At 54.1% G+C, this 26908-nt stretch overlaps 1 protein-coding gene across 1 annotated transcript; it reads right to left on the reverse strand.

Annotated features, from left to right (window-relative positions):
• Positions 1-3298: 3298 nt before the first annotated feature.
• Positions 3299-26247, reverse strand: LOC116240188 (myosin-7). The gene is made up of 39 exons (XM_090128098.1): positions 26041-26247; positions 21329-21472; positions 19761-19917; positions 19600-19627; positions 19406-19517; positions 19236-19328; positions 19093-19156; positions 18574-18672; positions 18389-18492; positions 18164-18302; positions 17965-18083; positions 17742-17891; positions 16991-17161; positions 16577-16886; positions 16418-16485; positions 16257-16344; positions 16063-16180; positions 15854-15977; positions 14895-15031; positions 14682-14808; positions 14448-14576; positions 14127-14369; positions 13793-13969; positions 13571-13716; positions 13379-13469; positions 12086-12475; positions 11871-11997; positions 11650-11768; positions 10457-10653; positions 10192-10375; positions 9931-10096; positions 9736-9860; positions 9346-9654; positions 8286-8489; positions 8070-8195; positions 7203-7478; positions 5596-5691; positions 3587-3721; positions 3299-3501 (listed from the first exon to the last, which is right to left on the reverse strand). The coding sequence occupies exons 1-39, from the start codon at positions 26245-26247 to the stop codon at positions 3481-3483; spliced, it is 5820 nt and encodes a 1939-aa protein (XP_089984224.1). The 3' UTR covers positions 3299-3480.
• Between the last annotated feature and the right edge of the window lie 661 nt (positions 26248-26908).

Here is a 26908-nt window from a genome sequence, read left to right on the forward strand (position 1 = left end):
AGGCAGCGACGGTTGACCAGTATCACCAGTGATGCCCATTGGGTGGATGGTTGGACTGGATGATCCTGGGGGTCTTTTCCAACCTTAGTGATTCTACGATCCTATGAAGCAGCCCAGAGAAGCCTGTGAAGTATCCGAAAAGACTGCAGGGCTTTAGGGAGGTTGGGTGAGGGAGCGGGAGCGCAACTGGTGTTTTCTTCTATCCCTTCTGGGCGTGGAGCGGGGTAGGAAAACACAGGTGATGGGTGAGCGGTGGAGCAGGAAAACCCAGGTGATGGGTGAATGGTGGAGTAGGAAAACCCAGGTGATGGGTGAATGGTGGAGCAGGAAAACCCAGGTGATGGGTGAATGGTGGAGTAGGAAAACCCAGGTGATGGGTGAATGGTGGAGCAGGAAAACCCAGGTGATGGGTGAATGGTGGAGCAGGAAAACCCAGGTGATGGGTGAATGGTGGAGCAGGAAAACCCAGGTGATGGGTGAATGGTGGAGCAGGAAAACCCAGGTGATGGGTGAATGGTGGAGCAGGAAAACCCAGGTGATGGGTGAATGGTGGAGCAGGAAAACCCAGGTGATGGGTGAATGGTGGAGCAGGAAAACCCAGGTGATGGGTGAATGGTGGAGCAGGAAAACCCAGGTGATGGGTGAATGGTGGAGCAGGAAAACCCAGGTGATGGGTGAGCAGTGGAGTAGGGAAACCCAGGTGATGGGTGAGCAGTGGAGTAGGGAAACCCAGGTGATGGGTGAGTGGTGGAGCAGGAAAACCCAGGTGATGGGTGAGCGGCTGGGAGGCTGTGCTTCTCATGCAGAGATCACCTCCAGCACCTCGCCCTGCAGCCCGGTCTTTCCAGGGCAGGACGCAGCCATCCATCACCACATCCCCCCACCTCTCTGTTGGCCCATGCTCTGCCCAAGCACTGATTTCTGCTCATTCAAAGCCCCCCAGACGAGCCTGTGTGGGGACATGGGATCCTAGAGTGTCCTATAGGGTCCTATGAGAGGGTACGGGATCCTATGAGGTCCTAGTGGACTGGGGGGTTCCATAGGATCCTATGGGGCAGATGGGATCCTATAGAGTCCTGAGGGGGTCCTATGGTGTTCTGCGTGGTCCTGTGTGGGGACATGGGATCCTAGAGTGTCCCATAGGGTCCTACGAGAGTGTATGGGATCCCATGGGGTCCTATGGGGCAAATGGGATCCTATTGGGTCCTATGGTATCCTGTTGGGTCCTATGAGATCCCACGGAGTCCTTGGGGGGTCCTATGGTGTTGTGTATGGTCCTGTGTGGGGACATGGGATCCTAGAGTGTCCTATAGGGTCCTACGAGAGGGTATGGGATTTTATGGGGTCCTAGTACACTGGGGGATCCCGTAGGATCCTATGGGGCAGATGGGATCCTATATGGTCCTATGGTATCCTGTTGGGTCCTGTGGGGTCCTACAGAGTCCTGTGGGGGTCCTATGGTGTTGTGTATGGTCCTGTGTGGAGACATGGGATCCTATAGGATCCTATGGGGTCGCATAGGGATACATGGGTATGCATAGCTGCCCATAGGGGATCCCATGGACACCCATAGGGATCCCGCAGGGAACCAACAGACATCCATAGGGTCCCCACAGAGACACATAGGGAACTCATGGAGATCCACAGGGAACCCATAGAGATCCATAGGGAGCCTACAGAGACACATAGAGCCCCACAGAAACTCAGAGGGAACCCATAGAAACCCATTGGGACACCACAGAGACCCATAGGGCCCCACAGAGACACACAAGGATGCCATTGAACCCATAGCGACCCACAGGGAACATGGGTAGCACAGCTGCCCATAGAGACCCCATAGTGACTCATAGAGATCCCATAGAGACCCATAGAGATCCCATAGCGACACATTGGGACCCATGGGAAACATGGATAGGCAAAGCTGCCCATAGGGACCCTTAGAGGATCATAGGGACCCCATAGAGCCACTTAGGGACCCATAGAGAACCAAGGAAAACCTATAGGGACTCCATAGAGACCCATAGGAAGCCCACAGAGACCCATAGGGAACCCATAGAGATCCACAGAGAACCCATAGAGATCCATAGGGAACCCATAGAGATCCATAGGGAGCCCACAGAGACACATAGGGCCCCACAGAAACCCACAAGGATGCCATAGACCCCATAGCAACCCACAGGGAACATGGGTACACACAGCTGCCCATAGGGACCCCATAGTAACTCATAGAGATCCCATAGGGATCCCAAAGAGACCCATAGGGATCCCATGGAGACCCCATAGGAATCCCATAGAGACCCACAAGGAACATGGATAGGCAAAGCTGCCCATAGGGACCCTTAGAGGTTCACAGGGACCCCATAGAGCCCCTTAGGGACCCATAGAGAACCAAGGAAAACCTATAGGGACTCCATAGAGACCCATAGGAAGCCCACAGAGACCCATAGGGACCCCATATATACCCATAGGGACCCCATAGAGACCCATAGGGACCCCACAGAGACCCACAAGGATGCCCTAGACCCCATAGGAACCCACAGGGAACATGGGTACACACAGCTGCCCATAGGGACCCCATAGTGACTCATAGAGATCCCATAGAGACCCGATAGGGATCCTATAGAGACCCCATAGCGACACACTGGGACCCATGGGAAACATGGATAGGCAAAGCTGCCCATAGGGACCCTTAGAGGATCATAGGGGCCCCATAGAGCCCCTCAGGGACCCATAGAGAACCAAGGAAAACCTATAGGGACTCCATAGAGACCCATAGGAAGCCCACAGAGACCCATAGGGACCCCATAGATACCCATAGGGACCCCATAGAGACCCACAAGGATGCCCTAGACCACATAGGAACCCACAGGGAACATGGGTACACACAGCTGCCCATAGGGACCCCATAGTAACTCATAGAGATCCCATAGGGATCCCAAAGAGACCCATAGGGATCCCATAGAGACCCACAAGGAACATGGATAGGCAAAGCTGCCCATAGGGACCCTTAGAGGTTCACAGGGACCCCATAGAGCCCCTTAGGGACCCATAGAGAACCAAGGAAAACCTATAGGGACTCCATAGAGACCCATAGGAAGCCCACAGAGACCCATAGGGACCCCATAGATACCCATAGGGACCCCATAGAGACCCCTATGGCCCCACAGAGACCCACAGGGGCCCACAGCCCTCAGAGACTCACAGAAACCCCATAGAGACGTATAGGGATGCATAGCACCCCGTGGCTCAATGGGTTGAGGTTCACAGTGGGGCAGCTCACGCAGTTTTGTGGCTCACGCTCTCCCAGCCCCCCTCCATCTCAGCTCTGTGGGGCAGCCTCACCCCACACAAAGCCCTGCCCCACACAACGCCACCACTGCTGCAGAAAGGTTTTTATTGGCTCGAAGCAGGGGAGGTTGTGGGGATGCGAAGGGGACTGACAGGCGGTCGGGGCAGGAGGGCAGATCTCCCAGTAGGCTTTCACTCCTCGTTGAGTCCTTTCTGTGGGGAGAGACGACAGAGGGAGGCGATGGGGCAGAGGTGGGGCAGGGCCGTGGGGCGGGGATGAGGTGGGGCAGGGACCCACCTTGGCTCCGATGTCGCGGCTCCGGGCCCGCAGCTTGTTGACCTGCGACTCGGCGATGTCGGCGCGCTCCTCCGCCTCGTCCAGCTCGTGCTGCGCCTTGCGGAACTTGGCCAGGTTGGAGTTGGCCTGCTCCTCCTGCAGGGCACGGCAGAGCCCGTCTCAGCGGACGCTTCGTCCCCCATCCATCCACCGGTCCTTCCGTCTGTCCATCCATCCATCCATCCATCCATCCATCCACCCAACCTTCTTCCATCAACTCTCCCCTCTCCATCCCCCTTCTTCTTTCTCCCTCAATCCCGTCGTCCCGCATCCACCTCACGTCTTCCCACCCATACACACTTCTGGTTCTCCATCCTTCATTTACCTGTCCATCCCCACCCTCCCATTCATCTGTCCATCCATCCATCCGTCCGTCCGTCCGTCCGTCCATCCGTCCATCCACTCATCGATCCCTTCCTCCAATTCCCCACCCATTTCTCCACCCACCAATCCATTTCTCCAATGCTTCTCCAATCAGTACTCCATTCATCCATCCATTCATCCAATTTTTCCATCCATCCATCCATCCGTCTGTCCAGCCATCCATCCGTCTACCCATTCATCTGTCTGTCCATCTGCTCATTAATCCCTTTCTCCAATTTCCCCACCCATTTTTCATCCATCCATCCATCCATCCATCCATCCATCCATCCATCCATCCATCCATCCATTTCTCCAATATTTGTCCGCCCAATTCTCCATCCATCCAATTTCTCCATCCAATTTCTCCCTCCATTTCTCCAGTTTCTCCATCCATCCACCTTCTCATTGATCCCCTCCTCCAATTCCCCACCCATTTCTCCACCCACCAATCCATTTCTCCAGTACTTCTCCAATCAGTACTCCATCCACCGACCCACCCACCCACCCACCCACCCACCCATCCATCCATCCACCCACCCACCCACCCACCCACCCATCCATCCATCCTTCCATCCTCTCACCAGTCCCTTCCTCCAATCGCCCCACTCATTTCTCCACCACCCATCAGTTTCTCCAATATTTCTTCACCCAGTTCTCCAGTCATCCATTTCTCCCATCCAATTTCTCCAATGTCTCCATCCATCCATCTTCTCATTGATCCCTTTCTTCAATTCCCCATCCAATTCTCCACCCGTCAGTCAATTTCTCCAATAATTCTCCACTCAATTCTCAATCCATCCAGTTTCTCCAGTGATTTCTCCACTTTCTCCATCCGTCTTCTCAACAATCCCTTTCTCCAATTCCCCATCCAATTCTCCATCCATTTCTCCACTCATTTCTCCATTCCTTTCTCTACCCACCCATCAGTTTCTCCAGTATTTCTCCACCCAATTCTCCATCCATCCAACTCCCCAACAATTTCTCCCTCATATCTCCACCTACCAATCACTTTCTCCAATACTTCTCTGCCCAATTCTCCATTCGTCCACCCATTCATCCAATTTCTCCTTCCTTCCTTCCTTCCTTCCTTCCTTCCTTCCTTCCTTCCTTCCTTCCTTCCTTCCTTCCATCCATCCTTCCTTCCATCCATCCATCCTTCCTTCCTTCCTTCCATCCTTCCCTCCTTCCTTCCTTCCCTCCTTCCTTCCTTCCTTCCTTCCTTCCTTCCTTCCTTCCTTCCTTCCTTCCATCCATCCATCCTTCCTTCCATCCATCCATCCTTCCTTCCTTCCTTCCATCCTTCCCTCCTTCCTTCCTTCCCTCCTTCCTTCCTTCCTTCCTTCCTTCCTTCCTTCCTTCCTTCCTTCCTTCCTTCCTTCCTTCCTTCCTTCCTTCCTTCCTTCCTTCCTTCCTTCCTTCTTTCCTTCCATCCATCCATCCATCCATCCATCCATCCATCCATCCATCCATCCTCTCATCAATCTATTCAGTTCCCCACCCATTTCTCTGCCCATTTCTCCACCCACTGATCAGTTTCTTCAATATTTCCCCACCCAGTTTGTTCTCCACGTTCCCCTCCCCACATCCCCTCCCCATCCCACACTCACCGCCTCCTCCGCCTGCCTCTTGTACGCCTTCACCTTCAGCTGCAGCTTGTCCACCAAGTCTTGCAACCTCACCATGTTCTTCCTGTCCTCCTCTGTCTGCAGGGGGACACAGGGGGGGTCACCAAAGTGGGACACGTGCGGGTCCAAACCTCACAAAGTCCCAAAGATCTCCATGTTCTGGGTTATCATGGTGGCAGTTCAGGTTTGGGATTTGTTAGAAGTGTTCCTGGGAAGAGGGGCAGCCTCCCTGGCAAGGTCAATGTGGTGTTGGGCAGAGAGGGAGAAGGTGGTCATGGTCATTCATAATCTAGGTCCTGCAGCCACCAGGTCTATGCTTTGTGTCACCCGTGTCTCTACAGACACTGGGTCAACCATGTTCTAAGTCACTCATGTCCCTGCAGTCACCAGGTCAGCCATGTTCTAGGGCCCCCACATCCCTCTAGCCACCAGGTCAGCCATATTCTGGGTCCCCTGTGTCCCTATAACCACAACGTCTGTGTGCTGTGACATCCGTGTCCCTATAGCCACCAAGTCAGCTATGTTCTAGGTCACTCATGTCCCTGCAGCCACCAGGTCAGCCATGTTCTAGGTCCCCCATGTCGCTGTGGCCACCAGGTCTATATTCTGTGTCACCTGTATCCCTACGGCCACCAGGCCAGCCATGTTCTTGATCACCCATGTCTCTTCAGCTACCAGATCAGCCATGTCCTAGGGCCCCTACGTCCTTCTAGCCACCAGGTCAACCACATTCTGGGTCCCCTGTGTCCCTACAACCACAGCCTGTGTACTATGACATCCATGTCCCTACGGCCATCAAGTCAACAATGTTCTAGGTCACTCATGTCCCTGCAGCCACCAGATCAGCCATGTTCTAGGTCCCCCATGTCGCTGTGGCCACCAGGTCTGTGTTTTGTGTCATCCATGTCCCCACAACCACCAGATCAACCATGTTCTATGTCACCCATGTTCCTACAGACACCATGTCTATGTTTTAGGTCACCCAAGCCCTTGGTGCCACCAGGTCTACGTTTTGTCATCACCCACGTCCCCACAACCACCAGATCCCTGTATCCCTACAGTCACCAGGCCAGTCGTGTTCTTGGTCACCCATGTCCCTGCAGCCACTGAGTAAACAGTGTTCTAGGTCACCCATGGCCCTAGAGCCACCAGGTCAACCATGTTCTAGGTCACTTATGTCCATACATCTACCAAGTTTATGTTTCTTGTCACCTGTGTCCCTGCAGCCACCAGGTCGACCATGTTCTAGCTCACCTATGTGCCCATACAGCCATCAGGCCAAATTTGGTCTGGGTCACCCATGTCCCTGTGGTCACCGTGTCAATGTTTTGTGTTACCTGTGTCCTTACAGCCACCAGGTCAACCACATTCTAAGTCACCTGCATCCCTACAGCCACCAGGTCAATAACATTCCAGGTCACTCAAGTCCCTACAGCTACCAGGTCAACCACGTTCTAGGTCCCCCTTGTTCCCACAGACACCAGGTAACCCATTTTCTCATTCCCACTGCATCCCTCTGGATGGGTGGAAGAGGTGACGTTCTGTGTCAGCTCTTCCCTTCTGCCCTCAGCTGTGCCGTGCTGTCCCACCTGGTAGCTGAGCTCCTTCACGCGCCGCTCCGACTTGCGCAGCCCTTTGACGTTCTCGGCGTTGCGCTTCTGCTCTGCCTCCAGCTCATTCTCCAGCTCCCGCACGCGCGCCTCCAGCTTCTGCAGCTGCTTCTTGCCACCCTTGAGGGCCAGCTGCTCTGCCTCGTCCAGCCGTAGCTGCAGGTCCTTGATGGTCTGCTCCATGTTCTTCTTCATCCGCTCCAGGTGGGCGCTCGTGTCCTGTTCCTTCTTCAGCTCCTCCGCCATCATGGCCGCCTAGGAGAGAGATGGGGTGTTGTGGAGAGTGGGGAGAGGTGGAGGAATGGGAGAGAGGGGACAGGTGAGGGAATGTGGGAGATGAGGAGAGATGGAGGAATGGGAGAGATGGGAGAGGTGGAGGAACGGGGGAGATGGGAGAAGGTGAAGAAAGGTGGAGAAATGAGAGAGATGGGAGAGGAGGAGGAACGGGAGAGATGGGAGAGGTGAGGGAATGGGAGAAATGGGAGAGGTGGAGGTATTGGAGAGATGCGAGGGGAGGAGGAATGGGAGAGATGGGAGAAGGTGAAAAAAGTGGAGGAACGGGAGAGATGGGAGAGGTGAGGGAATGGGAGAGATGGAATGGAAGGAATGAGAGAGATGGAAAAGAAAGTATGGGAGAGATGGAAGAGGTTGGGGAGAGGTGGAAGAATGGGAGAGGTGGGGAGAGATGGAGGAAAGGGAGAGAGAGGGGGAGGTGAGGGAATGTGAGTATGGGACACCTCAGAGGGTGGGGAGAGGTGGAGGAAGGTGGAATTCCATCTCCTCCATTAGCAGGAGGACGACTGAGGGAGTCCAGTGTCCCTCAACCGAGTCCACCGCGGCACTCACGTCGGTGATGGCCTTCTTGGCCTTCTCCTCGGCGTTCCGGCACTCCTGGATTGCTTCTTCCACCTCCGTCTGCAGCTGGGAGATGTCGGCCTCCATCTTCTTCTTCTGGTTGATGAGACTGGTGTTCTGGAAGAGAGGAGCAGCTGGGAGTTCACCCGCTGCCCTCCGGTGGGACGTTGCAGGAAAGAAGCCAAGCCTTCGCCGTGGCATCCTCACCTGGGAGTGGAGGAGCTGGACGCGCTCGCTGGCCTCGATCAGTTCCTGCTCGGCCAACTTGCGAGCCCGCTCGCTCTGCTCCAGCGCCGCACGCAGCTCCTCCAGCTCCGATTGGAGGAGGTTGTTCCGCCGCTCCACGATGGCGATGTTCTCCTTCAGGTCCTCGTTAGCGCGCACCGCGTCGTCCAGCTGTAACTGGGCGTCCTGCCGGGCGGCGCGGAGAGGGGTGTGAGTAGGGGGGGGTAGAAACTGAGGGGGTAATTTGGGTGACTACGTAATGATCGCCCAGAGGGCACCGATGGCCACCAAATGATCAACAGTTGGCCACCCAATGGGCAACGAGTGGTCACATAACAGACGACCAGTGGCCGAACAGTGATCACCAACCGGCCACCCAATGGACAGCCAATGGCCACGGAATGATCAGCAACTGGCCAAACAACGGGCAACAAATGGCTGCAGAATGATCAGCAACTGGCCAACCAACGGGCAACAAATGGCCATGGAATGATCACCAACTGGCCAACCAACGGGCAACAAATGGCCATGGAATGATCAGCAACTGGCCAACAAACGGGCAACAAATGGCCACCCAATGGGCAACCAATGGCCATGGAATGATCACCAAGTGGAGAACCAATGGGCAACAAATGGCCACAGAATGATCACCAACTGGCCAACCAATGGGCAACAAATCGCCACCCATTGACAATCAATGGCCGCCCAATGGCTACGGAACAGGCAACCAATGGCCACGGAATTGTCACAGAATCACAGAATTGCCAGGGTTGGAAGGGACCTCAAGGATCGCCAACTGGCTACCCACTGGGCAGCCAATGGTCACTCAATGCTCACGGAATGATCACCAGCTGGCCACCCCATGGGCAACCAATGGCTGCCCAATGGACATCTGATGGCCGCCCATTGGGCACCCAGCAAGCCCCCAACTTCCACACAAAACCCACCTGTCCATTTCCCACTGGGAACAGAGTACTGACCCAGTAGCCAACTTCAGTCACCCAACAGCCACCCCCCCATCTCCCAGTGGTCCCGTGGGTACCTTGAGGTAGCCCTGCAACGCTTTGACTTGCTTCTGGGCCTCAGCTGCGATGCGGTTGGCGTGGCTCAGCTGGATCTCCATCTCATTGAGGTCGCCCTCCATCTTCTTCTTCAGCCTCAGCGCTTCGTTGCGGCTCCGTGTCTCGGCATCCAGCGACGTCTGCAGTGAGTCCACGACCCGCAGGTGGTTGCGCTTGGCCTGCTCCATCTCCTCCTCCTTCTCTGCCAGCTTGCGCTCATAGTCTGCCTTCACTTGGTTGAACTCCAACTGGGCCCTCAGGATCTTCCCCTCCTCGTGTTCCAGGGACGCCTGGGGAGGACATGGAAGCGTTGGTGGCCATGGGGGACACGTGGAGGATGGAGAGGGTTGCACGGATGGAGTTTTGCTCACCTCAGCCTCCTCCAGCGCCGCTTGCAGCTCCAGCTTCTCAGCGTCCAGCTGCTTACGGACCTTCTCCAGCTCATGGATGGTCTTGTGGCTGGCTCCCAGCTGCTCCGTCAAATCCGAGATCTCCTCTGCAGGGATGAGAACCCGTCAGAGCATGCAGGAATTGCAGGGTGACGTTGGGGATGGCCGCGCTCTCACCTTGGAGGTTCTTGTTCTCCCTCTTGAAGGTCTCCAGGTGCTCCAGTGATTCCTCGTAGGCATTCTTCAGCTTGAAGAGCTCAGTGCTGAGGGACCGGGACTCCTTCTGTGACGCCTCCAGCTCTGTCTGCGACTCCTCAAACTTCTGCTTCCACTCCGACAAGATCTGCAGGGGACGCCCCAAGGACCTTGCTTACAATCTCTTCTTCCATGCAGCAGCTCTTCCATCTCCTCACCCCAACAACGTGCTGGTGCTCCCACCTTATCAAAGTTCCTTTGTTTCTTATCCAGAGCGGCAGCCGCAGCGTTTGACCTCTCCAGGTCCGCCATCAGGTCCTCGATCTCATTCTGCAGCCGGTGCTTGGTTTTCTCCAAGGAGGAGCACTTGGCGTTGACCGCCTCCACCGCCTCCTCTGCTTCCTGCAGCCGCTGCGCCAGCTTCTTCCTAATGGAGGGATGAAGAGATGCCATGCAGGGCCTCGAAGGACTCCTCCAAGAATCTCCACACCCATGGAAGAGGACTCACTTGGCCTCCTCCAGCTCCTCGGTGCGTTGGATGGCATCCGTCTCATACTTGGTCCTCCACTGGGCCACCTCTGAGTTGGCTTTGGAAAGGGCGCGCTGCAGCTCAGCCTTGGCCTCTGTCTCCTCCTCGTACTGCTCCCTCAGCAGGTCGCAGTCGTGCCGGGCTGACTGCAGGGCGTGGGCCAGCGCATTCTTGGCCTGGGGTGAGGAGAAGGCAGGGCAGCATCAGCTGGGGACAGCTTGAGGTTCTCCAGCCCAACAAGTGGTGGTGTTAATTGCCTCAACCCAATCAGATCTTCCTTAGAGCAACCCAACTCAGCTAAGCTAATCCAACTCAACTCAATCCGAATTATCTCAGCACAACTCAGCCTGCTCCAACTCAACTCAACATAACACAACCCAACTCAAACCAACTCAATCCAACACAACCCAACTCAACTCAATCCAACCCAACTCGACCCAACAGCACAACTCAATTCAGACCAACCCAACCCAACACAATCCAACTCAACCTGAATCAACCCAAACCAACTCAACTCAACCCAACCAAACTCAATCCAATTAAACTCAACCCAACTCAGTTCAACCCAATCCAATTAAACTCAACCCAACTCAATCCAATCCAATCAAACTCAACTCAATCCAAATCATCTCAACCCCCTCCAATTCAACCCAAACCATCTCAGTTCAACTCAACCCAAACCAACTCAGCTCAACCCAACGCAACCCAACTCAACTCAACATAAACCACCTCAGTCCAACTCAGCAGAACCAGACTCAACGCAATCCAACTCACCATAACCCAACCTCTCAGTCCAACTCAACACAATCCAACCCAACTCAACCCAACTCAACCTAACCAAACCAAACCCAACTCAACCTTATCTACTCAACACAACCAAACTCAACCCAATCCAACTCAACACAACCCAGCACAACTGAACCAACCAAACCAACCCAACCCAACCCAATCCAATCAAATCCAATCAAATCCAATCAAATCCAAATGAATCCAACTCAACCAAACACAACTCAATCCAAGCAAACCCAACTCAACCCAATTCAATCCATTCCAACACAACACATCCTCCATGACTACAGCCCATCTCCCTGAGCTCCTCCATCCCCCCCTGCCTCCTCCTGCCCTTGGGTTGCCTCACCCCCAAACCTCCAGGCCTTCAAAGCCTTTCATACCTTGGCTTCCTCCTCCAACTGCCTCTTCAGGTCCTCCAGCTGCTGGGTGTAGGTGAGTTTCCCACGCATCAACTGGTTGATGAAGGCTTCCTTCTCTTCCAGCTGCCTTGAGAGCTCACCTATGGGGCACAAATTAGGGCAGTCATAGCTGGGGAGACCCCCCCACAGCCCCCCATGGTCCCCAAGGCCAGCAGATGGGGCAGAGGGAGCAAAGAGCTCACCATTCTCCGTCTGGAGCTTGGCTCGCTGAGTGCTGAGGTCAGCAACCATGCGTTGGGCCTCCTCTGATTTGCTGCGGTGCTCATTCATCTGGTCCTCCGTGGTGCGGCACATCTTCTCCAGGTTGGCCTGGAGGAAGAAAGGGAAGGGAGGTGCAAGGGAACACCAGAAAACCAGAGGGGGAGCCGTTCCACCTGGCGTCACCCTGATCTCCTACCTTGGCCTTGATGAGCTGCTCCATGTTGGAGCTGACATCATCCAGCTCCAGCTTCAGCTCGCTCTTCTCCTTCTCCAGCTTCTGCTTGACGCGCTGCAGGTTGTCGAGCTGCTCGCTCAGCTCAGCCACGCTGTCGGCGTGCTTCTTGCGCAGGGCAGCGGCCGTGGCCTCGTGCTGCAGCGTCGCCTCCTCCAGGTCGCGCCGCAGCTTCTGGAATTCAGCCTCCCTCTTCTTGTTGAGCTCGAGCTGCACTGATGTGGCTCCACCCGCCTCCTCCAGCCGCTCGCTGATCTCCTCCAGCTCCCGCGACAGATCCGAGCGCAGCTTCTCCACCTTGGCCCGGCCCGTCCGCTCTGCCTCCAGCTCCTCCTCCAGCTCCTCGATTCGTGCCTGCGGTCCAGGGGCTCCATTTGACTCAGTCCAACCAACTGGGGGATCTTCTACCCAACCCAACGCCACTCACAGCCCACTGGAGACCCTTCAGCACGTAACTCAACTGAACTTAACCCAACTCAACTTAATTTAAACCAACCCAAACCAGCGTAACCCAACTCACAACCCACTGGAGGCACTTTGATCCAACTTAACCCACCTTAACCCAACAACTCACAACCCACTGGAGACCCTTCAACCCAACCCAATCCAACTTAACCCAACCCAGCACCACACAACAACTCAAAACCCATCGGAGACCTTTCAACCCAACACAACATAACTCATCTTAACCCAACTCAACCTACCCAACTCAACCTATCCAACCCAACTTAACCCAACAACTCACAGACTCTTTGGTCCAACCTAACACAACACAATCCAATCCAACTTAACCCAACCCAACTTAGCTCAACCCCACTTAATCCAACCCAATCCAACTTAACCCAACTACTCATAATACACTGGAGACCTTTCAATCCAACTTAATCCAACCCAATTCAGTTTAACTCAATCCAAATTAACCTAACCCAACTTAACCCAGATAAGCCCAACTTAACCCAACAACTCACAACCCATTGGAGACCCTTCAGCTCAACTTCACCCAACCCAAAAAACTGGAGACACTTTTAAACCAGTTCAGCTCAACCCAACAAGTCAGAGACCGCTCTCCCCCTCCTGCCTAATCACAGTGGAGACTCTTCAATCCAACTGAGGATTCTTCCACCCAACACAACTCAACTCAACCACAGACTCTTCCACCCAACTTGACCCAACCCAACTGGAGACTCTTCCACTTGACCCTGTTCTACCAACCCAACCAACTGGGGACTCATCAGCTCCTTTCCACGCCAGCCTCACCTGGAGCTCTTTGAGCTTCTTCTGAAGTTGGCCAGCAATTGCTTGTTCATCCTCAATTCGAGCATTGAGTGCGTTGAGCTCAAAGTCTTTCCTGGAGAAGGAGAAGCCCCAGTTGTCATCCCCACTTCTCAGAGCAGAGCAAGATGAGGGGAAGGGATAAGGGGATGGTAGAGGTGGTGGGCAGGCCCTTACTTTTTCAGCCTCTCCTCCAGCTGCTGCTTGTCATTCTCCAGGTCCATGATGCTCTCCTGGGCCAGCTTCAAGTCCCCTTCCAGCTTTCTCTTGGCTCTTTCCAGGTCCATCCGGATCTTCTTCTCCTGCTCCAGTGAGCTCTCAAGCTGAAAACAAGACAGAGACCTCCAGCAATTCCCAAGAAGAATCTTTTCCAACCAGCACATGAGAAGCAGGACTCACATCATCCACTTGCTGCTCCAGCTTCACTTTGGCCTTTGTCAAGGTGTTGACCTTGTCTTCCTCAGCCTGCAGGTCATCCAGCGTTTGCTGGTGGGACTCCTGAAGGGCCTTCTTCTCCTTGGTCAACTTGACAATGGTCTCATCCAGCCCGGCCATCTCCTCTGTGAGGTTCTTGACCTGCGTGGGGAGAAGCACCAGCCTCCATCTCAGTCAGCAAGAGGCCCTTCTGCCCCGTAGTCAGACTGGATAGAAGTCAGAAGACGTGGGAGAACCCAGACCGACCACTCTTGGTTCTTCTCAACCCAATCCCCCCTTTTCAACCCGACCCCCCTACCTTGTTCTCCGTGGCATGTTTCTCCTTTTCCACTTTGGCCAACGACAGCTCCAGGTCATCAATGTCCTTCTTGAGCTCTGAACACTCATCCTCCAGCTTCCTCTTCTTGGCCGTCAGCTCAGCGTTCATCTCCTCCTCTTCCTCCAACCTCTCCAACATCTCCTTCGCCTTGGCCTCCAGCTGGATCTTGTTCTTGATCAGCTGATCGCAGCGCTCCTCAGCATCAGCAAGATTGTCTTGCTCCTACAGAGGGGACAAATCGGTGGGAGTGGGAAGGAAGGGAGCAGGAAGCAGCTGGGCTGGGAAGTGGCCATCACGTACAGCCTGCACTTGCAGCTGGAGGTCGTTCTTCTCCTGCAGCATGGACACCATCTTCTCCTCCAGCTCCTTCCGACGTGCCTCTGACTTCTCCAGGGCCTCCTTCAGGCGCCCGAATTCCTCCTTCATCGTCTGCGTCATAGGAGTGTAGGAGCCAGATACCATCAGCAAATAGTTCCTGCACCCATCAGCCCTACCCCACCCATGTTTTGGCCCGTGCCGCCCCCATCCTCCCACCTGCATCTCCTTCTCAGTCTCAGCACTCTTCAGCAAGGGCTTGATCTTAAAGTAGAGCTTCATCCAGGGCCAGTTCTTCACCCCCATGAAAGCACGGATGTTCCACTGGATGACCAGCAGCGAGTCCCTGCATGGAGTGCATCATGTGGAGTGAGCTCGAGGCTGAGCCCCTCACCCATCACCGCCCCACTGAGCACCACTGATGAAACCCACCGACGCTCCAGGATCTTTTTGAACTCCTGCCGGGAGAGGAAGCCACGAACTTGGGCCTGCAGGCGGGTCATGATGCGAGCCAGGCGCTCGTCACGCATCTCCTCCAGCAGCCCCAACAGCCCAGCCTTAAAGAAAACCTTGGCGGGGGAAAGAAGGTCGGTGAGGATGGGGTGGACTGGGAAGGAGAGGAGAGGATGGGAGGGGAGGGCTGGGGGGGAAGGGTGGAAGGTTGGGTTGGGTTGGGTGGAAGGGTTAAAGGTTGGTTTTGGTTGAAGGGTCAGTGGTTGGGTTGGATGGAAGTCAGTGGTTGGATGAGTTGGATGGAGGACTGAAGGCTGGGGAGGATGGAAGGGTCAGTGGTTGGGTTTGGAGGGGAGGACTAAAAGTTGATTTTGGTTGGAATAAAGGGTCGACAGTTGGGTTGGATGGAAGGGTCAGTAGTTGTGTTGAGTTGGATGGAGGACTGAAGGTTGGGATTGGATGGGAGGGTTGAAGGTTGGGCTGGGTGGAAGGATTGAAAGTTGGTTTTGATTGGAGAGAAGGGTCAATAGTTGGGATGGGTAGAAAGGTCAGGGGTTGGGTTGGATTGGATGGAAGAGTAAAAAAGTTGGGTTGGGTGGAAGGGTTAAAGGTTGGCTTTGACTGGAGTGAAAGGTCAGTGGTTGAATTGGATTGGATGGAAGGACTGAATGTTGGTTTTGATTGAAGGGTCAACGGTTGGTTTGCATTGGATGGAGGGATTGAAGGTTGGTTTTGATTGGAGTGAAAGGTCAATGGTTGGGTTGGGTGGAAGGCTCAGATCTTGGGTTGGGTTGGATGGAAAGCTTAATTGTTGGGTTGGGCTGCATGGAATGGTTGAATGATGGGTAGGTGGGTGATTTGGTGGATGTACTGTTCAGGACCATAAGAAGACACACGGATGGTGGCACCGTGGAGAACCAAGATCTGCCAGCCCTCACCTTGGTGTGCCCAAATTTGTACTGGTTGTGGTCGATATCGAGGGACCCCAGGAGTTTCTCGGCGCCCTTGCGGCTGTCGATGAACTGCCCCTCAGGGATGGCTGTGGGGTTCAGGATGCGATACCTGGGAAAGAACAGGAGGAACCGACCTCAAAATGAGCACCGGGTGGTTCTGGTCCCACCTTCAGGCCCCCACTGGCCACTCTCACCTCTGACGGAAGTCCCCGTAGAGGATGCGGTTGGGGAAACCCTTGCGACAGATGCGGATGCCCTCCAGCACCCCATTGCAGCGGAGCTGGTGCATCACCAGGGGGTTGTCCATCACACCTGGTTGCAGAAAGGGGACCTTTGGCTGCCGTTACGGGGCCCCGTCTGACCCCACTAAATTGTTTTGTAGGCTTACCAGGAGACTTGGTCTCATTGGGAATGATGCAGCGGACAAAATGGGGGTGGGTAGAACGGAGGTTGGTCATCAGCTTGTTGAGATTCTCCTGGAGGAGATGAGGATGTGTGAGCGAGATCTACCAAGGTCCCCCCATGTCTGATGGATCCCACTGTCCTCACCCGGTGTAAGGCTGAGACAGTCTGGAAGGAGGAACCTTTCTTCTTGGCTCCTTTCCCCTTCTCCACAGCTGTTGGATGAGAAAAAAAAAAAAAGGATGGGGTCGTTCAGGGTTTGGATCATGGGTTCTCCACTCTGCGTGAGTCAATGGCGCTGCTTACGCGCGTCGGCTCCGGCGTAGTTGGCAAAGAGATTGGCAAGGAGCTTCAAGGCTGACTTCTGGTAGAGCCCCACCACCGTCTCGTTGAGAGGATCCTTGTTCTTCTGCAGCCAGCCGATGATGTTGTAGTCCACCGTGCCCGCGTAGTGAATGAGGGCGAAGTGAGCTTCTGGCTTTCCCTTGATGTTGCGGGGTTTCCCGAAGTTGGCCGATTTCCCCAAGTGGTTGTCAAAGAGTTTGGCCTTGAAGGTCATATCCGTGGCCTTGGGGAACATGCACTCCTCCTCCAAGATGGACATGATCCCCATCGGCTGCACAGGACAAGATTTGGTCGGTGCTCCTATTGACCCCTTCTGGGGTCCCCACGAGCTCTGTGTGGGTAAGCGTCCCCAAATCACTGCAGGGGAGGAGGCACCTTCTCGATGAGATCGATGCAGGCCTGGAGGTCCATGCCAAAGTCGATGAACTCCCACTCGATGCCCTCCTTCTTGTACTCCTCCTGCTCCAGCACGAACATGTGGTGGTTGAAGAACTGCTGCAGCTTCTCATTGGTGAAGTTGATGCAGAGCTGCTCGAAGCTGTTGAACTGCGGAGAGAAGAGCGAGATGCTGAGCTCAGCGTGAGGCCCTGGGGGGTCACTGGGCTCAGCCGATGGTCAGAGAGATCTGTGGGTTTGACAGGACACCCCATGGGTCAGAGAGGTCAGCTCAGCCCTCAGCAGGGTAAAACAGGATTTATAGGGTCAACTAGGCACCCACTGGGGTCAACTAGGCACCCATTGGGATCAGTGGGGTGAACAAGGTCAACTGGGGACTCAATGGAATCAATGGGATGCCCAGTGTGAGAGGTGAGGTCAAGTGGGGGACCCAGTGGGGTCAGTGGGATGTCCAGTGGGATGAACAAAGTCAACTATGGACCTAGTGGGGTCAGTGGGATGTCCAGTGGTCCTAGTGGGGTCAGTGAGATCAACTGGAGCCCCAGTGGGGTCAACAGAGCGTTGAACGGGATCACTGAGATCACCTGGACACCCTATGGAGCCAACGCAACATCCAAGTGGGTCAACAAGACCAACTCAGCACCTGCTGTGGGGTCAACCCACGGCTCCGTCACATCCCCCCGGTGGCTCACCCCCACAGCACCCCCAGCCCTTCCCCCCAGATGCTCACATCGAAGATCTCGAAGCCAGCGATGTCCAGGACGCCGATGAAGTACTGGCGAGGCTGCTTGGTCTCCAGCGAGTTGTTGATCCTGGTCACCATCCAGTTGAACATCTTCTCGTAGACGGCCTTGGCCAGGGCCCCGACGGCGTAGATCACCTGAAGGAGGGACCGTGGTGACACCGGGGCTCCAAAAGAGGACAGGTGGACGAAGGGTGGCCTGCTGCGTTACCTGCTGGACGTTCTGCCCCTTGGTGACGTATTCGTTGCCCACCTTCACCCGGGGGTGGCACAGCCCCTTGAGGAGGTCGGCAGAGTTCAGCCCCATTAGGTAAGCCGACTTGTCTGCCTCTGGGGACACAGAAAATGGGAGATGAGGGTGGGAAGCTGTGGGGCTCACCCGTTTTTTCCACTGCTGAAATGGAGCTGACCTTCGGTGCCATCCGGCTCCGCCTGCTCCTCCCGTTGCTTCTGCTTGAATTTCATGTTCCCGAAGTGCATGATGGCTCCCGTCAGCTTGTAGATGGAGTTCTTCTCCTCCTGGGTGAAGCCCAGCACGTCAAAAGCGCTCTGCGGGGAGAAATTGGGAAAATTTGGGATCGGGGGGTCTTCTCCTGGCAGCTTCCCACCGTGCTGCCCGTGTTCCTCCAGCTCACATCCGTGGCCAGCAGCTCCTCGCCGTCATCGATGGACGGCACCGTGGTCTCTCCTTGGGAGATGAAGGCGTAGTCGTAGGGGTTGTTGGTCACCAGCATCATTTCTGCAGGGAGACGGCGGGGTTGGGACGGCCGCCCATGGTTGTGGGGTGTCCATCTGGCAGAAGGGTGGGGGAGGAGCTCACCCAGAAGCTCGGGCTTCTTGTTGGAGAGGATCTGGTAGAAGATGTGGTAGTTCCTCTCGGCTTTCAGCTGGAAGATGACCCGCGACTTCTCCAGGAGGTCTGGGGAAGACGGAGAGAAGGTTGTGGGGTGGGTGGGAGGGAGGGGGAAATGGGTGAGAAGGTGGGAGGGTGGGGGGGAAAAGTGGGTGGGGGAGGAGATCAGTGGGGGATAAAGTGGGTGGAAGAGAAGATGGGTGGGGAGAAGATGGATGGGGAGAAGATAGATGGGGGAGAAGATGAGTGGGTGAGGGAGATGGATGGGGGAGAAGATGGGTGGGTGGGGGAGAAGATGGATGGAAAGAAGATGGATGGGGCAGAAAATGGGTGGGGGAGAAGATGGGTGGGAGAGAAGATGGGTGGAGAGATGGGTGGGTGGTGGAGAAGATGGGCAGATGGGGAGTGAGAAAATAGTGAGGAGAAGAAGGGGGTGTTCCCATAACTCATGGACACCACCAAGGTTGTGTCCCCCGCCCCACTCACAGGTCTCGATATCAGCCGATGCCAACTTCCCGGTGGCCCCGAAGTGGATCCGGATGAACTTGCCCTACGAGGACCCCGATGTCAGGTTGTGGGCTGACCTCCCCCTCCCCACCCTTCCCCCACCCAACGTTCCCACCACTCACAAATCGCGACGAGTTGTCGTTGCGGACGGTCTTGGCGTTGCCGAAGGCCTCCAGGGCAGGGTTGGCCTGGATGATTTGATCCTCCAGGGTCCCCTGGGGAGAGGCCAATGGGAGTCAAAACGGCGGACAGATAAATGGACAGAAGCTGAAATGTCCCCTCGTGTCCTCACCTTCCCCGGTGTCCCCGTCTCCTTCTTGCCGCGGTCGCCGATGGCAGCAATGACAGCGAAGTATTGGATGACCCTTTTGGTGTTGACGGTCTTCCCCGCCCCGGATTCTCCGCTGGGGGTTTGGGTGGTGATGAGAGTGAGTTTTGGGGTGAGGGGGGTTGGGGATCACCCTCCAGACACGGGGTCGAACTCACGTGATGAGGATGGACTGGTTCTCCCGATCTGGTGGGATGAGAAGAGAGACATCAGGCCCCACAGCTGCACCTCCCACCCCACGGACCACCTCGGAGCCTCCCAAAAAAGGGGATGGGGGTGAAGTTATGGGGCTGAGGATGCCTCTGGGGGAGATCCCTACCCGTCAGCATATTCTGGTAGGCGTTATCTGAGATGGAGAAGATGTGAGGAGGAGCTTCACTCCGCTTCTTGCCTCGGTAGGCGGCCACCACCTCAGCGTTGTAGACCGGCAGCCACTTGTAGGGGTTGACGGTAACACAGAAGAGACCCGAGTAGGTCTGGGGAAGAAGATGGGGGTCAGGGTCACCAGGTGACATCCCTGGTTCCAGATGCATCAATGGGTCTGGAGTTCTTGGTCCTACTGGGACATCCTGGTTCTAGGTGCGTCAATGGGTCTGGAGCTCACAGTCCTAGGCCTTCCTAGAGGAATGTCCCCGGTTCTAGGTGGCCCAGTGGGTGTGGAGCTCTTGATCCTACTGGGACATCCTGGTTCTAGGTGGCCCAATGAGTTTGGAGCTCTCAGTCCCAGGCATATCCTAGCAGAACATCCCTGGCTCTAGGTGGCCCAATGGCTGTGGAGCTCTCAGTCCTACTGGGACATCCTGGTTCTAGGTGCACCAATGGGTCTGGAGCTCTCAGCCCTCATGGGACAACCCGGTTCCAGGTGGCCTAATGAGTTTGGAGCTCTCTGTTCTAGGCATTCCTAGCAGAACATCCCCGGTTCTAGGTGGCCCAATGGCCGTGGAGCTCTCAGTCCTACTGGGACATCCTGGTTCTTGGTGGCCCAATGGGCCTGGAGATCTTGGTCCTACAGGGACATCCCAGTTTCAGGTGGACCAATGGGTCTGGAGCTCTCAGTTCTAGGCGTTCCATGTGGGGCATCTTGGTTCTAGGTGGCCCAGTGGGTTCAAGACTCTCAGTCCTACTGGGAAATCCTGGTTCTAGGTGGAACAATGGGTCTGGAGCTCTTGGTCCTAATGGGACATCCTGGTTCTAGGTGGAACAATGAGTTTGGATCACTCAGTCCTAGGCATTCCTAGTGGAACATCCATGGTTCTAGGTGGCCAATGAGTGTGGAGCTCTCGGTCCTAGTCGGGACATCCTGGTTCTAGGTGCCCCAATGGGTCTGGAGTTCTCTGAGGTGTTCCAAATGGGACATCCTGGTTCTTGGAGTTGCAAAGATGTCTGAACAACGGACATCCCAGTTCTAGGTAACCCAAAGGATCTGGAGGTGGGATTTCCCATTTCCTCGTGGCCCAAAGGGCCTTCAAATCTTGATTCTAGGTGTCTCAGGGGGTCTAGAGATGGGGCAACCCACTTCTAGGTGGCCCAAAGGGTCTTGAGATGTTGGTTCTAGGTATCTCAAGGAGCCTGGTCATGGCTCATCGCAGCTCTAGGTGTCTCACAAGGTCTGGATAAGGGCCGTCTCGGTTCTAGATGTCCCAAAAGATCTTGAGATGGAATGCCTGGGTTCTAGGTGATCTAACGGGACCGGAGATGGGACATCCCAGTTCCAGGTGACCCAAGAGCTCTGAAAGATTACTGCAACATCCGAGGCACCCCGAACTCTCCGGGAATGAGGTAACCACTCAGATCTTCACCAAGAAGCCACCCTATAGGTTGTAGGGTCACCTTATGGGTCACCCTATGGGTTGTGGGGTCACCCCAGGGGCTGCTGGGAAGACTCACGTAGATCATCCAGGAGGCGTAGCGCTCCTTGAGGTTGTAGAGGACGGCGGGCTCATGGAGGAACGTCAGCATGGCCATGTCCTCAATGCGGTCGAATTTCGGGGGGTTCTGCTGCATGATTTGGTCCTCCCTCACCGTCACCGTCTGCGTGGGAAGGAAGGGAGGGAGGAAGCTGTGGGGTGGGGGTAGGGGTGGCTGTGGGACAGCAATGGGGTCAGGGTGCCCTGTGGGGTTTGGGGGAAGGGACCTGGGGGGGGTTCTAGGTGTCCCACGGGTGGTGGAGGAGGTGTTTGGGGTCTGGATATCCTATGGGACTGTGGAGAAGGCATTTGGGGTTCTAGGTGTCCCATGGGTGATGGAAGAGGCCTTTGGGGTGTGGATATCCTATGGGACTGTGGAGAAGGTATTTGGGGTTCTAGGTGTCCCATGGGTGATGGAAGAGGCCTTTGGGGTCTGGATATCCCATGGGATTGTGGAGAAGGTATTTGGGGTTCTAGGTGTCCCATGGGTGATGGAGGAGGTATTTGGGGTCTGGATATCCTATGGGATTGTGGAGAAGGCATTTGGGGTTCTAGGTGTCCCATGGGTGATGGAAGAGGTGTTTGGGGTCTGGATATCCTATGGGATTGGTGGAGAAGGTATTTGGGGTTCTAGGTGTCTTATGGGATTTTGGAGGGGTTATTTTGGGGGTTCTAGGAGCCCCATGGATAATGGAGGAAGTATTTGGGGTACTGGGTGTCCCATGGGTGACGGAGAAGGTGTTTGGGGTTCTAGATGTCCAATAGGATTTTGGATAAGGTATTCTGGGGGTTTTAGGTATCCCAGAGGTGATGGAAGGCATATTTGAGGGCTGGGTGTCCCATGAGCAATGGAGGTGTTTGGGGTCTGGATATCCTATGGGATTTTGGAGAATATCGGGGGTTTATATTTGGAGATATTTGGAGTTCTAGGTTCCCAAAAGTGACAGAAAAGGGATTTGGGATTAAAGCATCCTATGGGATTTTGGAGGAGTTATTTTGGGGGTTCTAGGTGTCCCATGGGTGATGGAGGAGGTGCTTGGGGTTCTAAATGCCCTATAGGAGTTTGGAGAAGGTATTTTGGGGGTTCTGGGTGGACCAAAAGTGATGAAAAGGGTATTTAGGCACCAAATATCCGATGGGATTTTGAAGAAGGTTCCAGGTGTCCCAAAGGTGACGGAAGAGACATTTGGGGGCGATTTTGGGCTTTTTTGGGGGTGAGTCAGGACCGACTGCAGACATTTTGAGGCTGATTTTGATCGTTTCAGGCCAGATTTTGGCCATTTGGGGCCAGATTTGGGGCAGATTTTGCTCTTTTGTAGCTGACTTTAGCCATTTCAGGGACGATTTGGACCATTTTGGGGCTGATTTGGCCAATTTTTGCCATTTTGTTGTCGATTTTATCCATTTGGGGGCTGATTTGGGCCATTTTGGAGCTGATTTGGAGCATTTCAGGACAACTTGAGATCATCTGGGGGCAGATTTTGTCCATTTTGGGATGGAACTGGGTGAATTTTGCCCATTTTGGTGCTGATTATAACCATTTTGGGGATGATCTGCTCCGATTTTGACCATTTGGGACCTGATTTTGTCCATTTCAGGACCCATTTGGGCCAATTCTGACCATCTGGGGCTGATTTGGGCCAGTTTTGCCCATTTGGGGGCTGATTATGGCCATTTTGGGGCGGATCTGAGCCAATTTTGAATATTTTTGAGCTGTCGTGGACCATTTTTGACCATTTTGTGCTCATTTTGGAGCTGATAAGGGACAATGTTGACCATTTTGGGGCTGATTATGGCCATTTGAGGGCAGATTCAGGCCAAATGTGACAATTTTGGGACAGATATGTGCCAATTTAGACCATTTTGGGGCTGAGATGAGACAATTTTTTGGCTGATTTGGGCCAATTTGGGGCAATTTTAGCAATTTTGGACTGCCTTGGGGCATTATAGGGCAGATTTGTGCCAATTCTGATCATTTGGGTGCTGGTTTTGACCATTTTGTGGGGGATTTGGGCCTAACGTGAGCATTTGGGGCAGATTTGGGGCATTTGGGGTCTCATAAGTGGCCATTCTGACCACTTTGGAACGGATTTGGTCCATTTTGAGACTGAATTGGGACAATTTTGACCATCTTGGGGCAGATTTGAGCCGTTTTGGGGCTGATAACAGCCAATCCTGACCATTTTTAGGTGGATTTGGTCCAATCCTGACCATTTAGGGGCTGACAAGTCCCAATTTTGGCCATTTTGGGGCAAATCTGTGCCATTTTGGGGCTGATAAATGCCAATCCTGACCATTTTGAGGTGGATTTGGTCCAATTCTGACCATCTGGGGGTGGATGTGGGTGATTTGGGGGCAAATTTGGTCCAATTCTGACCATTGTGGGACCCATGAGTGCCAATTCTTACCTTTTGGGGGCAGATCTGGGCTATTTTGGGCTGATAAGTCCCAGTTTGACCATTTTGGGGCTTGACTTCATCCAATTCTGACCATTTTGGGGCAGATCTGGGCCATTTGGGGGCAGATAAGTCCCAATTCTGTTCATTTTGGGGCAGATCTGTGCCATTTTGTGACCAACAAGCCCCAATTCTGACCGTTTTGGGTCAGATTTTGGTCATTTTGGGATTGATAAGTGCCAATTCTGATCATTTTGGAGCAGATTTTGTCCAATTCTGTCCATTTTGGGGCAGATTTGGGCCATTTTGTGACTGACAAGTCCCAATTCTGACCATCCTGGGGCAAATTTGGGCCATTTTGGGGCTGATAAGTGCCAATTCTGACCATTTGGGGTCAAATCTGTGCCATTCTGTGACCGACAAAACCCAATTTTGACCATTTCTGGTCAGATTTTGGACATTTTTGGGGCATATTTTGTCCAATTCTGACCATTTGGGGGCCGATTTGGTTCAATTCTGACCATTTTGGTGCAGATCTGGGTCATTTTGAGACCGACAAGCCCCAATCCTGACCATTTCGGGGCAGATTTTGTCCAATTCCGACCTTTTTGGGTCAGACCTGTGCCATTTTGGGGCAGTTAACTCCCAATTCTGACCATTTTGGGTCAAATCTGTGCCATTCTGTGAGCAACAAATCCCAATCCTGACCATTCTGGGTCAGATTTTGGCCATTTGGGGGCAGATTTGATCCAGTTCTGACCATTTGGGGTCAGATCTGTGCCATTCTGTGACCGACATGCCCCAATCCTGACCATTTCAGGTCAGATTTTGGCCATTTCAGGTCAGATTTTGGCCATTTCAGGTCAGATTTTGTCCAATTCTGACCATTTGGGGTCAGATCTGTGCCATTCTGTGACCGACAAGCCCCAATTCTGACCATTTTGGGGCTGATTTTGTCCAATCCTGACCATCTGGGCTCAGATTTTGGCCATTTCAGGTCAGATTTTGGCCATTTGGGGGCAGATTTTGTCCAATTCTGACCATTTGGGGTCAGATCTGTGCCATTCTGTGACCAACAAGCCCCAATCCTGACCATTTCAGGTCAGATTTTGGCCATTTGGGGGCAGATTTTGTCCAATCCTGACCATTTGGGGTCAGATCTCTGCCATTCTGTGACTGACAGAACCCAATTCTGACCATTTTGGTTCAAATCCGTGCCATTTTTTGGCTGTTAAGTCCCAATCCTGACCATTTTGGGTCAAATCTGTGCCATTCTGTGACCGACAAGCCCCAATCCTGACCATTTTGGGTCAGATTTTGGCCATTTCAGGTCAGATTTTGTCCAATTCTGGCCATTTTGGGGCAGATAAGTGTCATTCTGTGACCGACAAAACCCAATTCTGACCATTTTGGGGCTGATTTTGTCGAATTCTTACCATCTGGGTCAGATTTTGGCCATTTCAGGTCAGATTTTGGCCATTTGGGGGCAGATTTTGTCCAATCCTGACCATTTGGGGTCAGATCAGTGCCATTCTGTGACTGACAAATCCCAATCCTGACCATTTTGGGTCAGATTTTGTCCATTTCAGGTCAGATTTTGTCCAATTCTGACCATTTGGGGGCTGATTTTGTCCAATCCTGACCATTTCAGGTCAGCTTTTGGCCATTTTGGGGCAGATTTTGTCCAATTCTGACCATTTTGTGGCAGATCAGTGTCATTCTGTGACCAACAAGCCCCAATCCTGACCATTTCGGGTCAGATTTTGGCCATTTGGGGGCAGATTTGATCCTGTTCTGACCATTTTGGGTCAAATCTGTGCCATTCTGTGACCGACAAGCGCCAATCCTGACCATTTTGGGTCAGATTTTGGCCATTTGGGGGCAGATTTTGTCCAATCCTGACCATTTGGGGTCAGATCTGTGCCATTCTGTGACCGACAAGCCCCAATTCTGACCATTTCAGGTCAGATTTTGGCCATATGGGGGCAGATTTTGTCCAATTCTGGCCATTTTGGGGTAGATTTGATCCAGTTCTGACCATTTTGGGTCAAATCTGTGCCATTCTGTGAGCAACAAATCCCAATCCTGACCATTCCAGGTCAGATTTTGGCCATTTGGGGGCAGATTTTGGCCATTTCAGGTCAGATTTTGGCCATTTCGGGTCAGATTTTGGCCATTTGGGGGCAGATTTTTGTCCAATTCCGCCCATTCGGGGTCAGATCTGTGCCACCCCGCATCCGACAGAGCCCGGCGCCGCCCAATTTCGGGTGGTGTCCCGGCCCCCCTGCCGGCTGACCTTGCCGTGCTCGGTCTGGGCGGTGACTTTGCTCCCCTCCCTGCTGACGATCGTGGCCTTGACGAACTCCTCGCGCTCGTCGGGGACGAAGATGTCGCGCTTCAGGTCGAACGGCCGCGTCTGCGCCGCGATTCGCTCCTGCTCCGATTTGCGCAGGAACGGCGCGGCTTCGCCGAACTCCGCCAGGTCCGGAGACGGGGACGGCATGGCGCTGCCACCAGATGCACCAGTAAGGGACCAGTAAGGGACCAGTCACACCAGTAAGGGAACAGTCGCACCAGTAAGGGGCCAGTAACACCAGTAAGGGACCAGTAAGGCACCAGTAAGGGACCAGTAACACCAGTAAGGGGCCGGCAAGGGACCAGTCACACCAGTAAGGGACCAGTAAGGGACCAGTCACACCAGTAAGGGACCAATCACACCAGTAAGGCACCAGTCACACCAGTAAGGGACCAGTAACACCAGTAAGGGACCAGTCACACCAGTAAGGGGCCAGTCACACCAGTAAGGGGCCAGTAAGGGACCAGTAACACCAGTAAGGGACCAGTAAGGGACCAATCACACCAGTAAGGGACCAGTAAAGGACCAGTAAAGGGCCGGCAAGGGACCAGTCACACCAGTAAGGCACCAGTCACACCAGTAAGGCACCAGTAAGGCACCAGTCACACCAGTAAAGGACCAGTAGCACCAGTAAGGCACCAGTCACACCAGTAAGGGACCGGTAAGGGACCAGTTACATCAGTAAGGGACTGGTAAGGGACCAGTCACACCAGTAAGGGACCAGTAGCACCAGTAAGGGACCAGTAACACCAGTAAGGGGCCGTCAAGGGGCCAGTAACACCAGTAAGGGACCAATCACACCAGTAAG

The sequence above is a fragment of the Phasianus colchicus genome, chromosome 32 (genome assembly GCF_987193195.1).
Source record: "Phasianus colchicus chromosome 32, bPhaCol1.hap1.1, whole genome shotgun sequence".
NCBI classification, from domain to species: domain Eukaryota; kingdom Metazoa; phylum Chordata; class Aves; order Galliformes; family Phasianidae; genus Phasianus; species Phasianus colchicus.

Coding starts and splice junctions, on each gene's coding strand:
- LOC116240188 (XM_090128098.1), bottom strand. CDS start 26,247: ATGCCGTCCCCGTCTCCGGACCTGGCGGAGTTCGGCGAAGCCGCGCCG. Junction 10,376..10,456: donor GAGGAGCTGGAGGAGGCCAA/GTGAGTCCTCTT, acceptor TCCCTCCATTAG/GAAGAAGCTGGCGCAGCGGC. Junction 5,692..7,202: donor TGAAGGAGCTCAGCTACCAG/GTGGGACAGCAC, acceptor GTCCCCCTGCAG/ACAGAGGAGGACAGGAAGAA.